The sequence below is a fragment of the Hyaena hyaena genome, unplaced genomic scaffold, assembly GCF_003009895.1.
Source record: "Hyaena hyaena isolate Hyena2069 unplaced genomic scaffold, ASM300989v1 scaffold_777, whole genome shotgun sequence".
In the NCBI taxonomy this organism is placed as follows: domain Eukaryota; kingdom Metazoa; phylum Chordata; class Mammalia; order Carnivora; family Hyaenidae; genus Hyaena; species Hyaena hyaena.
Window position 1 is genome coordinate 663,355 of NW_024081407.1, and position 14,362 is coordinate 677,716.

General features: G+C 42.8%; 1 protein-coding gene and 1 pseudogene across 2 annotated transcripts in view; both read right to left on the minus strand.

Annotated features, from left to right (window-relative positions):
- LAMA1 (laminin subunit alpha 1) overlaps window positions 1–14,362 on the minus strand; it is a 167,311-nt gene that overhangs the window by 13,789 nt on the left and 139,160 nt on the right. For both annotated transcript variants that reach the window (XM_039218722.1, XM_039218721.1), the window contains exons 48-55: window positions 14,060–14,184; window positions 7,880–8,030; window positions 7,087–7,231; window positions 6,472–6,613; window positions 3,772–3,886; window positions 3,430–3,600; window positions 1,101–1,264; window positions 255–440 (exon numbers count right to left, since the gene is read on the minus strand). In XM_039218722.1, coding sequence (XP_039074653.1) covers window positions 255–440; window positions 1,101–1,264; window positions 3,430–3,600; window positions 3,772–3,886; window positions 6,472–6,613; window positions 7,087–7,231; window positions 7,880–8,030; window positions 14,060–14,184 — 1,199 coding nt within the window. The remainder of the gene's footprint in view (window positions 1–254; window positions 441–1,100; window positions 1,265–3,429; window positions 3,601–3,771; window positions 3,887–6,471; window positions 6,614–7,086; window positions 7,232–7,879; window positions 8,031–14,059; window positions 14,185–14,362) is intronic.
- LOC120221367 lies at window positions 13,951–14,041 on the minus strand (annotated as a pseudogene).

The window sequence follows — 14,362 nt, forward strand, 5'->3', positions numbered from 1 at the left end:
TCATAGTCCGATGGAACTAATGTGTTTTGTTTTGTTTGTTTTTTTAATGTATGATTACCAGATCTATCCATTGTTCTAACCCAGTAGAATCCATTTGGGAGACTTGGGATAGAACAGTGGGGTTCACCTATTATTCAGAAACTTGTAGGATTTTAGGTAATCTCACACAGCAAAATTAGATGGCAAGTCAGGGTGGGTACTCAGCGTTAAAAGATTAGGAAGCACAAAACCACATTGAGAGCAGTTACACTTACTCCATATTAAAGATCAGGTTTTTGATACAGCCATGGAATGATCGTCGCATCTTGAGCACTGATGTCCACTCCTCCTCCGGAATCCCCCCTATGTACAGGTTGGATACATTGATTGTCCTGCTTTCTGCTGATGGGCCCAACTTCATTTCCACAGGATTGGTCTCATCCAGTTGGACAGTGATAATGCTAAAAGGTCAAAGGAGAAAAAAGCGTTTAAATATAATAAACATAACTATTTTAATACATAATTCCACAAGTTCTTACTGAAGATAAATTTTAATGACACTAAGTGAATAAAAAGGTGAGTCTTGAAAATTAACACTTAACAATGGAACATCCTCCCCAAATGAATGGATGTTATCAAATGCTACTGAGTTCAATTGATTTTTGGAGAGCATGTTTCTTTTCCTTGACCTGTGATAAAATGTGCAGCATGCTTCTGAAACATTTGGTTTACTTATCTACAGCTTTGAAGAGATATATGTAGGAATGTTGACACAATGCTATTTACTATTTTACTGTTATTGTGTTCCTACAGACTCTTTTACATTTATTATTTAGTATTGATGCAATGACATCTACTCCCACCATGGTACTATCTGCCACAGAATTAATCTGATGTGAAACATTTCATCCTGGGCCCCACACAAGAACAGAGTTAAGGTTTCTTTATTGTGAAAGTTCCACAAGTATCTTATTACTGAGCAGATGCACCAGAGTGATTCTGGAGCTATAAAATCTCAGAATGTTCATGACTTCATACTAATCATCCCAATCCTTTCGCTGCAAAGAATATCCTAACATGGTCCCTACTGCCAAGGTCACCGTGGCCTTGTACATGAATACCTCCCAGTCCTCAGCAGAGAGATGGAGTGCTCTTGCCCGTCGCCGTAGGTGCCCTTGGGGGCACGCAGCACAGCTCTTCTTGGGTTTGTTCCGTCCCCAGAATTAACATGCACTTCAATGTGGCCTTCAATCAGCATGATGGAAAAGAAGGCCTGGGAAGGTTGCTAAGAGATTTTCAATAGAAAACACATTACTCTGTGATTTTTTAAATTATGAAGATAATATGGGAATATTAACAAGGAAGCAACTTGTCAAGAATATCACCATCTAACACAAGTCTTTCAAATTTTGCGTATGACTTTCTAATCTCTGTTCACAGGATTTACATTCTGCTTTATGGTCTTCTCATTAACCCTATCAAAGATTCCCATTTCTACTTCATGCTTTTTATTGCCACATGATGTACCAGCAGATAGATATACTGTAAATCATTGACCAATTTTTTGTTAAAATTTTAGTTTCCAATTTTTTGTTACCAAACATAACACTTTTTTTTTTTTGGCCTGTGAAATTGTTTCTTGCATTTCTAAAAGTGGGATTAAAATGTTGAAGAGTTTGGAAATTATTAAAGCTTTGAGAACTATTTTGCCACATTGAAAATAGGTCCATCAGCAGAACGCGAGTATGAGTGTTTCACAGTACACTTGTGAGCCCTGGATGACAGCATTCCATTTTGCTGACCCAGCAGCAAACTATGATTTGCAGATGGTCCTATTAAGATTGGTGGAGGCAGGGCACCTGGGTGGCTCAGTCGGTTAACGACCGACTTCGGCTCAGGTTATGACCTCACGGATCATGGGTTTGAGCCCCACATTGGGCTCTACACTGACAGCTCAGAGCTTGGAGCCTGCTTCAGATTCTGTCTCCCTCTCTCTCTGCCCCTCCCCCCTTGTGTTTTGTCTCTCTCAAAAATAAACATTAAAAAAATTTTAAGATTGGTGAAGGCAAGCAGTCCATTGGTTCCTCAAAAAGTTAAACAAAGAATTATCATGTGACCTAGCAATTCCACTCCTAGGTATATACCCAAAAGAAACGAAAGCAGGTAGTCAAATACTTTGATGTGAATGTTCACAGCAGCATATTAACAACAGATAAAAGGTAGAAACAACCACCAAATGTCCATCAGTGAATAAATTATGCTATGTACGTATAATGGAATAGCAATTCAGCCATAAAAATGAAGTACTGACATATCCCCACAATGTGAACAAACTTCAAAAACATGCTAAATGGAAGACACAAAGGGTCACATGCTGTATGAGCCCATTTATATGAAATCTAGAGAATAGGGACACTCATTCATAGATACAGAAGGAAGATGCTGGTCACCAGGGACCAGGGAGCTGAGGGGATGGGACGTGCCTGCTTAGTGGCACAGGCTATTATTGTGGGTGACAAAAATGCTTTGAAGCTAGATGGAGGAGGTGGCCTCACCACGTTGTCAAAGCCCTACATGCTAACTGTTCACTGTAAAATGGTTACTTTTATGTAAATTTCATCTCAACTAGGAGAAAACAAAAAAGATTGGTGGAGCCCATAAACCACTCTGTCGCTGTTAGACCTTCGCCAAGTGCCTCATGAGGCACCAGGAGTCTGCAGACCGGTGTTCCTGCCCTGGCTCTAACATATATCAGCTGTGTGACCTTGGGCAGGTTAACAACCTGAACCCACTTCCTCCTCAGCAAAACGTAGGAAGCAGCATTCGCCCTGCGGCGTGGCTGCGACCACTACACAGCAATGTCTGTAAAGTACCTTGTGTGAAAGAGGACAGTATGCTATGAGCTCTACGTGAACTCTATCTCATTAAGACCGTAAATGAGCATTCTGTAAAGCCTCTACAAATTACGTGATACATGCAAGTTTGAGCAAAGGAAAGGGTAAATCTCATCGATGCTCTTAAAATGGAAAATAAATATGGAAGACCATCAACTTTTCTCTCTCCTACAGCTGCTCCGCTGTGCATATTGTCACAGGCCACATTTCTCTTTCTGCTCCTTTCAGTCCTATTTGTAGATAAGGAAAAATGTGCTACGTGGGGCACAATTTGACATTCACTGAAATGCTATCTGAATGAGTTTGAAAAGGAGGGGTAGCACCTTCTCAGAAGCTCAACAAAAGAAATGGATCGTGTAATACAAAGAAGTCACTGGTTCATCGGGGAAGGCATTCAGCGATAGGGACTTCTGCATATTAAGATGCACACTCGGAAACAACTGGCCACACGGCTGCAACAGATGTTCACGGCTAAGTCATCTTCCAACTAGTGCTTCTTGAAGTCCTTTCCTTCCTGAGCCCGTGCCTGAGGACCAACGGCATCTGCGCTACTCACCCCGTGTGCCTGCTGATGACCCCGCTTCGCCCTGTGCCCGCCCAGGGCAGCCAGGATGATGCCGCTGCTGCTCTTGGTGGCGAATGTTGCCAGCAGTTCTGATTCTGGCGACAAAGACTTGGGTGACAATTCAATGTAGCCACCTTTCAAGAAGCTAACACTTCGGATAGGCTGGATAAAAAGGAAAAAGAGCACCGTCAGGCCCCCCTGAACATTACTGCTGGCCTCCCCATCCTCTCTCTCCCCCATCCACCTCACTGGCATAGACTGTACTATTATTATGTTGGGAAGTCAGTGGACATTTACAGAAACTCATTCCAATATTAGTAAGATGCTTCCCACCTCCAGTATGCAGCCTTTTCTCACTCCATAGGAATTTCTGAGCAAATCAAAGGTTGATCTGGAGATTTCCAGGTTTTTGATACAGCCCACATAGCTTTTGCTGGTGACACCTTTCCTGTAGGGAAGGGTATAAGAATGACAAAATTTGGATTTTATAACTCCGTTTTTGAAAGAAGGAGTAAAAATAGACCTACAATTGAAGAAGATCTGCTTCTATGTGTCATTCTACAGGTATGTCTATGCCTCCCGCTAAGAAGGATATTGATGGTGATGGATATTGATGATATTGATGGTCTAATGACCAAGGAAAGGGGTTGAATTTAGGGAGTTTGGCTAAATGGCTACCCAGATAAAAATGCATCATATTTTAATGGAAAGTATTGTAGTCACTGCAATTTAAATATACTCCTTAAAACACAGACCAATTACAAGAAACTACACAGTCCTAAGGAAACAAAAGCACATAGATTGAAATCCAGTAACATATTTTTCTTTTTTAAAAAAGGTTATTGATTTATTTTGAGAGAGAGTATATGTGCGCATGTGAGCAGCGGAGAGGGAGAGGGAGAATCACAAGTAGACTCCTTGCCGTCAGCAGAGGGCCTGACGCGAAGCTTGATCTCACGACCTGTGAGATCATGACCCGAGCCAAAATCAAGAGTTGGACTCTTAGCCAACTGAGCCACCCAGGGGCCTCAGTACCGTATTTTTCTTAATAGAAGTTGCCACACTGCTGGTTGGGATAAAGTTGTAATGTAATCAATCTCTCATTTCCAAAATATGGAGATGACTGAACAGAGTTTGGAGTTACACTCTATAGCATCAGTTAGTCACAGGAGAACTTTGAAGTCACATGGTTTCCAGTCAGAGTCACATCTCCTTTTTCTTTCCCTCTGTGTTGAGTAGTGAGCTGCAGACCATTAGGCCACTGCAAGATTCAGGGCAGATTTTAACCTTTCTGGGTCTGTTTCTTCTTTGTAACTGAGGAGCCTGACCTTGATAGATACCCAAGTTCCTTCCAGCATAAAAGTCTGTGATCTGGAATGCCTTCCTAGAAAAGGGGACCTTTTCTCCAGTGTCTACACAGTGTCCATTTAGGCAGAGTACACAGGAACTGTGGCACAGCTTGTCGCTACAGGAGCACCCACCCACCCTGCTGCCGCCACGTGAGGAAACAGTATCTGGAATCGGGGATCAGGAGACCGTCTTGCAGTTCCAGATCCATCTTGGCAGAGGGGTAAGACCTGGGGCAAGTGACCGACTCCCCGGAAGCGTAAGTGTGATTCATTTCCAAGATGGGGCGTGGGGGGCTGGTGACCGTGGGCGCAAGCTGTGTCCCTTGGAACTTTCAGAAATTCCTGGCAAGGAAAAGGGGTGAGGAGTGGATCCGGGCTGCTCGGCTTAACAGCAACCAGAGTGGACGCACCCCCGTGCCGCTGATTAGGATTCCGTGCACGAGTCAGCTGGAAGACGGGATAGTGCTCCTAACGGATTTGGAGACCACTGGGCAGGTGACTCGGCTTTGACATTTGGTAATCCCACTCCCCGGAATCGGTCTTGCCCAGACTGCTGGCATTTTGTACAGGACCCTTTTGTTTTTAATGGTGTGAAAGAAACATAGGGCTTCATCTGTCCAATCCAAAATTACAAAACTAAGGACCAAGACCCACAGAGAGCTTATGTAAATTATCAAAGTCACCAAACTAAACATGAATCAGTGTTAAAAAGGGACTTCATTGCCTCCCCTGCCACCTTTCTTCCAACTTCCTGATGCTGGTCTTTCAGCCTTTCACATACATTATTCGTTCTCATCACACAAAGGAGAAATGCAGGCAGCATGATTTTATTTATTGTTTGCCCTGAAAGAGAGCCTACTGTTCTGACATTTCTAGAGAGAACAACTTGTGATGGAAAGTGGGGTCTACAAGTACTGTACAGTATAAAGTAACAGTAACGACCACTAGATGTTCTAAAGACAACAAATAGAAAATCGTTAATTTTCCCGCAGAAGGGTTTCTTTATATCCCAATTAATATGACACACAGTGGTTAGAATCAAGGCAGAGGTGAGGGGTTACAATTTGCCCCCCATAAAAGATAATGAAGTCCTAACTCCCAGTACCTGTGAATGTGACCTTATTTGGAAATCGGGTCTTTAGAGATGTACTCAGGATGAGGTCATCGGGCAGGTCCTAATCCAATATGACCCCTTGTCCTTATCAAAAGGGAAATTTAGGGGCACCTGGGTGGCTCCGTTGGTTAAGTGTTGGCTCACGTCATAATCTTGTGATTCATGAGATCGAGTGCCACGCCGGGCTCCGAACAGACAGCATGGAGCCTGCTTGGGATTCTCTCTCCCTGTCTCTCCCTGTTCCTCCCCTGCTCATATCCAAAAATAAATTTAAAAAGGGAAATCTGGACACAGAGATACAGAGGGAAGACAGTGTAGTAAGGCACAGAGAGAATGCAGGCCTCGAGCCGAGTAATGTCTGAAACTCCCAGAAGCTAGGAGAGAGGCATGGAACAGATCCCTTCTCACAGCCCTCAGAAGGAAGCACGCAGTTTTGTCGACACCTTGATTTTGGACTTGTAGCCTCCACAGTTGCTTATGTCCCCTGGCTTATGGCACCTTATTATGGCAGCCCTGGGAAACTGACACATTTGACAATTACAAACATGACAGTTGTGCCACGTGACATACCTCACAACTCTTGACCTAGGTAATCCACCCACATAAATTGGATCTTTATCTAGACGATTGAGGTCAGAAGATGCTCCTGGGGTTTCACCTTGCTTGGTTTCTTTATAACTGGTGTTATATGCATCAGTAACTGCTAGGAGTCCTAAAAGGAGATCAAAGAGGAGAAACGGGAAAATGAAAATCCCCTTCTACATTAAAGTAAAAACAAAGCTCATTTATAAAGACCTACTCTTTCACATTCTGCACATTTGACCAGGGAGTGTTCTTGACTATTAAAAAATCGTCTGTATAAAAGTCAGTGTATCTAGAATATACAAAACTAAATGACAGCAGTGTCTGCACGGCAGAAAAGAGAATGGATTTGATCCTTGATTTCCAATTCAGCAATTAATGTTAAGTAATGTACTTGGAAACCATAGAAAAATGGAATTATAATATTTCTCCAGCAAAATGTGAATCCTGGCACTTAGTATTTCAAAGAAAACCATGGCTTTCTATTAGAATATCATTCAAGAACACCCAAGGAGCTATAAGGTAAATAAAGACCACTGGTTTTGGAAGGATTTCTGTTCCCATGAGGGGGACCAGCATCTCCTTGCTCTTCTGTGCACTTAACTTGCTTTCGGTTTCTCTGGAAGGCGATTTTGTACCAGGTTCCGTTGTTATAGCGCCTGTCGGTAATAAGAGCAAGAGGCCCTGAACCCAGGTCAACGGTAACTCTAACTCTGCCATGTACCAGCTCGATGGATAAAAAGTCTTTCTGTGAAGAAGAGAAGAGAGTTACTGGCGGCTGTGTCATTCTTACAGACTCAAGGGTGGCAGAAGTCTTCCAAAGTCAAACTCAGAAAACTGGATCTGGCCTATCAGTCAGAGGTCTCTGTTAGGAAATTAACATGTCCAGGAAGACTTTCTAGAATACTACACAGATATAAAGGAGAGAAACACATTGTTGCCAAAATCCACAACTCCGTAAAATAGGTGGAATCTCTATATCTTTTTCATTGAGATTGACATGGGCCAGTCTCCCCACCCACAGAAAAAAAAAAAAAACACAAAAAAACGAGAAGATCAAGAGAGATCACCTGCACAATAGGATAAAAATAACATGGAATTCAAAGAAGGCCTCAGTGCTCACAGTGAACGTGGAGCAAGACATCTGAAAGTCAAAATTTAATCACAACTGTTACTGTTACCTATAAGGATAAGAAGGCTGTTTTCTACTTGTCTCTCTTCTGTATTTTCCAAAGGTTCTTCGGTGAATTTATAATAGTTACTTAAAACAGGAAATAGTATGGCATACATATGTATGTGTTATCTTCGCATATGCTCTTCAGTCATGAAACGTAATTCTCCTCCTAGCAATCTGACTGTACACACAGAGCCGCCTGCTGTCCCATAAGCCACTTACGGTGCCATTTGAAGCGAGGTAGAGAAGCAGCCCGTTGGGTGAAAAGGTGCTGAAAAGCATAATGATGTGGGTCCCAGTAGCCCGGAGTGTCTTCTCCACAACTGAATAACCACTCCCATCAAAATGGAAGGAAGACTCTTCGTTCTGGGGGCTGCAAAACAGAGCAGATGAAATACAATCTGTTCTCAGGAAGGCAGTTAAAGAGAGGACACGATACCTTTATGGAGATCCCCCCCTCAAAAAACTGGTAGAGCTGTTATTTCCGTAATTTGATAACAAGCATAAATCATAGTATCTTAGAATACGCTCGCCACGAGATTATGCAGAACAAGTAAGTGCCAGTTCCTTTATGCAGAACAGAAACTTAATGCAAGCAGCGCTGGCTGTAGTAAAGAGAAATGTCTTCAAAGGATGGATAACTGCTGTAAATACTTCTGCATATCAAGTAGATTATTTGTTCTAATGTCCTTTTAATTGTCCCTTCTTAATCCCAAAGCTTTCAGAGTAATTTTTATATCAGCATGTTATCACCCTCTACTGGTTTTAAACTAAGATGTCAGCTAAACTGGAGTAATGATGGAAACAAGTATGTATCAATGTAGCGGAAGGACCGCTGTACCAGAAAAATCATTAACAAAAAAAATATCAAAAATCTGCAGGATACATTTGGAACAAAACTATTTAATATAGACCTCAGTACTTCTCAGGCGAGCGTCTGACTTTTCCAGTCTTCGGCACACCTCGAAAGGCTGCCTTTATTCATGCTTTAATTATAAAGGAGGTTTATCTGGAACATGTCATAATAGGTCTAAAATTTTTGCTTCTGGGCTTCAGAGTGAAACTTGGACTTGGGCGTGTTTTGGGGGTAGGAATTTGGACTTTTCCCTATTGAATAACCCAACTCGGTGCCATATCTCCAAGCGGGACAAGTCACCCAACCGTGACGCAGTTTCCATCCACAAAACAAACCTAGCAGTGCTTTGTGAAACCCGACGTTTCAAACTGATCGCTTCCCACAGTCCAGCTTTCTCTAAAGACTGCCGTCTTCTGACCTCTTTCAAGAAGGGTTTAACTTAAAGGAAATGTACTCTGCATAAAGAAACGATGGCTTAATTCTCTGTTATTTAATTCTTAAACCTGTGACTTCCTCCAAGCATGTTCCATTGCTCTATCCCTTGGCTGATCACTTTCATGGGGCTAAGGACACAGACTCTAGAACCAGATTGCCAGGGCTCAAATCCCAGTCCCTCAATTTACTAGCTGTGTGAACTCAGAAAAGTTACCTAATGTCTCTGCGCTTCATTCTTTTCATCTATAAAATAAGGGCAACAATAGCAGCTCTCAGGAAGGGCTGTGCATGATTTAATACATGTAAAGTTCTTAAAACAGTGCTTGGCACTTAAATGTTCAGTCCATTCGGCTTTGATTATTCTGCTTTGTTCCAAGGTCCCTGATGGGTCGCCATTTTGTCTCTCAAAAGCTGAGCCTCAAAAATTAAGTACCTTTTCGAAGGGCACACCCAAGAAAATGGGGAAGCCAGGTTTCAAACAGAACTCCAGAAATCTGTCTTGTTCCGCTGTGCACACCCTCTCCTTCCCCAGAGCTCACGGGTTCTCTGTTCTCAGGAACTCTCTACTTCTGGCTTCTCTCCATCGGCAGGGTCTGCCCAAACGAGGCAGCCACAAAAAGGGGTGCATTCGGATGAAACAATGTGTGAACACACGTCTTTGGAGAAGGTTGTTCTTGCCCTTGGGTCAATGACACACTTCTGGGGCTTGTCCCTTGTGGGTCTTCCATTCTATAACCAGGAGGCCCCGGTGCCCATTGGCAGGTGGGCCACAGGAAGGCAGCTCCAGGCCCCCCACCCAGGCAGGAGGTCCCAGGACAGAGGAAAGCAGGGTTGGTAAGAGCACTTTACAGAGAGCTCTTTTCCAGACCCAACCATTCCAGGCAAGAGTCCTGTCAGGCAGGCCAAGGGAGACCCTCTCCCTCCCCAGCTATCAGCCCTGTGAGCCTTAAAAAATCACGAGGCCTCTAGTCCGAGCCCTCACTTATGATGGGGTAACACCTAATGCAGCACCATCAGCACTCAAGGCAGCTGTTACAAGAGCGAGTGGGCAGCACCGGGGCCCAGGCCTATGATGCCGCTTCACCTGTTCCCTGCTCCTGCCGTAGCAGAGTACTGTCTCTCTTCCAGACGGCTCACTCTCCTAGAGACCAGGAGATGTTGGAGGTGAAGTCAGGGGACCGATGTTGATCTCACCAGCACCTAGCTGAGGGCCCTGAACGCAGGCAACTGACCTGTCCCAAAGGTCAGCCACACAGCCTATCACAACATCCACTCATAACCAATACAAGAATAAAGACCTGTTAATTAAATAAAAAGGTTTTATTTTTCCATCATTAGATGAAAACTGCTAGAATCCAGGGTTTCTTTTGTAATATCCTTTAGAATTTAAGAGATTGTTTATAGTTATAAACATATGCCGACAGCATAGAAAGAAGCGTAAATATATTCAAAGAGGAATAAAACAAAAAATTCAATTAGTTTACTTGGTAATGTCAGTCAACGTTAAAGGTAAATTCTTCTATTGAGAAAATTATTTTTTTAATTTAAAGGACATCAATGGACCACACTAATGATTTAATAGTGGCAGATTACACGCAGAGGTCCAAAGCACATTGAATCCTAATCACTGGTCTGCTAACATTGATTCATTTACTAGAATTAGTGTGTTAATTCTTTGAGCTCAAGTCTTTGTCTGATAGGTAGGGACAGTTGCCTAAAATGGAGATAATTCAATTTACAAATGTAGACCAAAAGCACAGCTGTGTCTGTCTCAGCACTTGCCATGGTATGTGCTCTGTGGACACAAGCAAGTCTGGAATGCTGGTTTTTAAAAAGTTTGGAATCAAGTGAGTCTGGGGATGCTGCAACTCCAGCACTGTTAAACTATAGGGCAAGGTTACTAAACATTTGCACATTAGAGGCTCTGATGGCCTCACATTGGGGAAATGCACTTAATCATTTAACTCACTGTTTCCCAAACGTTTATGGTCAGGACACTCCTGACACCCCCACTTTTTAAAAAGTATGTATTATGCTGGTAAGGATGTGGGGATACATGGGCACCCTCCTACACTGTTGGTGGGAATGTAAACTGGTGCAGCCCCTCTGGAAAACAGTGTGGAGGTTCCTCAAAAAATTAACAATAGAACTCCCCTATGACCCAGCAATAGCGCTGCTGGGAATTTACCCAAGGGATACAGGAGTGCTGATGCACATGTACCCCAGTGTTCATAGCAGCACTCTCAACAATAGCCAAAACATGGGAAGAGCCTAAGTGTCCATCAACGGACGAATGGATCAAGAAGATGTGGTTTATCTATACAATGGAATACTACGTGGCCACGAGAAAGAATGAAATGTGGCCATTTATAGCAACGTGGGTGGAACTTGAGGGTGTTATGCTGAGCGAAATAAGTCAGGCAGAGAAGGACAGATACCATATGTTTGCACGTATAGGAGGATTAGGAGGAACTTAACAGAGGACCGTGGGGGAGGAGAAGGGGAAAAATAGTTGGGGAGAGGGAAGAAGGCAAACCATGAGAGACTCTTGAATACTGAGAACAAACTGAGGGCTGATGGGGGTGGCGGGGAAGAAAAGGGGGGTGATGGGCATGGAGGAGGGCACTTATTGGGATGAGCACTGGGTGTTATATGGAAACCAACTTGACAATAAACTATAAAAGAAAAGAAAAAGCCCTATGTGCTTAACTTCTCAAAGATGTTTAAAACTTTGTATAAATTAAAGAGGTACGAGATGACATCTGAGAATAATGTCAAGCTAAGAAAGCTTCTGTTATACACAGGCCAAAAATGTTTCAGCCCATTACATCAAATAAAGCTGATTCATTCTGGGTCAAGGAAAAAAAATTTTTTTAAATAGTAAAAGTATCTATTAGTATCCTATCTACTGGTATTCTTAAAAATAAAACATACTTTAGAAGTGGTAGTCAGTGTACGAATAGCCAGGTGATTTGTTCAGTACCCAGAAAAATATGTAATCAAAACTTTGAGCTAATGAGTCCGTCAGATGCTAAGGTTCAGCTGGGTGGTCAGGCTTCTACCAAAAAAGCCAGTTCCAGGATGAATGTCGGGAGGGTGGCGTGCCCCACCTGCTCATCCCTCCCCTCAGTTCGAAGTGACCTTCATCTTTCCCTGGAGGTTCAGGTTGGGTAGACATGTAGTGAGGGTGGGCAGTTCTTAAAGAGAAGAAAATCAGTGGCCACATAGAAAATTGACTTCCTCTCCCAACAAAAGAGAAGAGCTAGCAGTCATTACATTCACTCATTGCTGCAGTTTAAAGTCAGCGGTTTTAAGATAACCCTGCAAATGGCAGGTGAAATTGGGGACATTGTAACAGCTAAAGTACAGAGGGACATTTTCCATATTAGACATTTTCCATCTCTGTTAAGACTTTCTACAAGTAAGATTAATGATCAGGGGTCAGTATGGGGGCCCAGAGGCCCAGGGGCCAGAACATTTTCAAGTTTGAAAACTATTGCTGGAGAAGTGTCCCCAGTAGAGAAACAGCATGAGGAAAAAGTGATGGGGAGTTCTCTGCCCCCAGAGTTCTAGAGCTGGTGCCTTTACCTCACTAGGTGCTGACATTTTTTATTATTATTCACCGCAGGAAGATCAGAGGGGAAGAGTCTCAAATTTATTGAGCATTTTCACATACGCCATGCTAGATGTTCTTCACGCCACTTTCGGGAGGTAGGACAAACATGACGACGATTTTCCTTTTCTGGAAGAAGAAGTCAAATCTCCACGAAGTAAGTGACTTACTACCAAGTCACCAAGAGGGATTTTGGTAGGAGAGGGGGCCTGAGAAAGTTAGATTCCAAAGCTGGTTTTTTTTTTTCAGACCTAAGGCTCCGATAACCAAGCTTCTGGTCATGACTTTGAAAGCAAGTGGAGTAAGGGGAAAGTAGCAAATAAAAAGCTCAAACCACAAAATCCCAAGCTCTGAGCCCTAAGAGAAAACAGATCTGACAGTAACAAAATGAAAACTCGCCCACGAGTTTCCAAATGTAATGGGAATTGCTTCCAACTGATCTTGTCACAGCTCACTGTTAATTACAGATATCTATCTGGACAGAGCAGCCCATTAGATGACAGAATCCTATCAGATGTTACATTTCTCTAATGGCAAAGGCAATCTATTGTCTTAATTACTAAAGTGCTAGAAAACAGGTCTTGTATATTTACAGAGCGGCAATTAGTTTTTTAGAAAATAACACAGGGAGTGTTGAGCTCGGTGGGCTTGTTATTAAATGCCTGCTGCTACATCAATACCTGTAAAACGATTTTAGGTAGTTGCTCTCCATTGCCAAATGAATGCAATGCATTTAATAATTGAATCATTGCATTTAATTTCTAGAATTTTAGAATTTAAGAATAGGAAAGCACTTATCCATAACAACCGATGGCACAAACAAAATTCTTCTCCTTGGAGGTATTTTCAAAATAAAGATGTACCAGGATTTACCCAAGACTTCACTGTGGCTCTTTGAGACAGAAGGTTATTGGAGAGAATGTCTGATGCTTCTCAATTTTATGATCCATGATGCCAAAGCATACGGAAGAGTGAAAACAGTACTGTTTAGAGGTTAAAAATGATCCCTAAACTTCTATTAGTGAATGACCTACATCACATCCTTTGCAGTAAGATGACTGATACCACAGACTCTGTACTGCCCGTGATGCGCACGTGAATCCTCTAAGCACCTGTCAGGTGTTAACAACATACTATGTGTTCAATTATAGGGATTTTTTTTTTTTTTTTTACAAATAGTTTATTGTCAAATTAGTTTCCACGTAACACTCAGTGCTCATCCCCACAAGTGCCCTCCTCCATGCCCATCCCCCCTCCCCCCCACATCCATCAGTCCTCAGTTTTTGTCAGCATTCAAGAGTCTCTCATGGTTTGCCTCTCTCCCTTTCCCCCACCATTTCCCCCCTTCTTCTCCCCCATGGTCCTCCATCAAGTTCCTCCTAATCCTCCTATACGTGCAAACATATGACGGGTACTCTACACGTTCAGAGAAACTTCTCTAGTAACAGACTATAGAAATGATCCCTGAAAGTATAGTCTTAATTATCGGGCATTTTACCTTCCGAAGCAGCCGTGGCACTTGCCCTCCCGTTCAATATAGTTCCACAGGCCGATGGACTGTCCGTTCAAGAAGGCCTCTCCCATGCAGCCTTTAAAATGAGTAACCTTCACAGCAGGAGACTTCTAATATAAACAAACAAAACAAACAACCCACGTGTATCGGAAGGAAAGGAGTAAATTCTCCATGTGCACGAAACCCCTTCCTGGGAGCTCAAATCTAACAGATCCAAATTTGGGAATGCAACATCCAGAAAAACGGCCCGGTTGGAATCACTGAATTTCCTTCCAATTAATAAGTAGA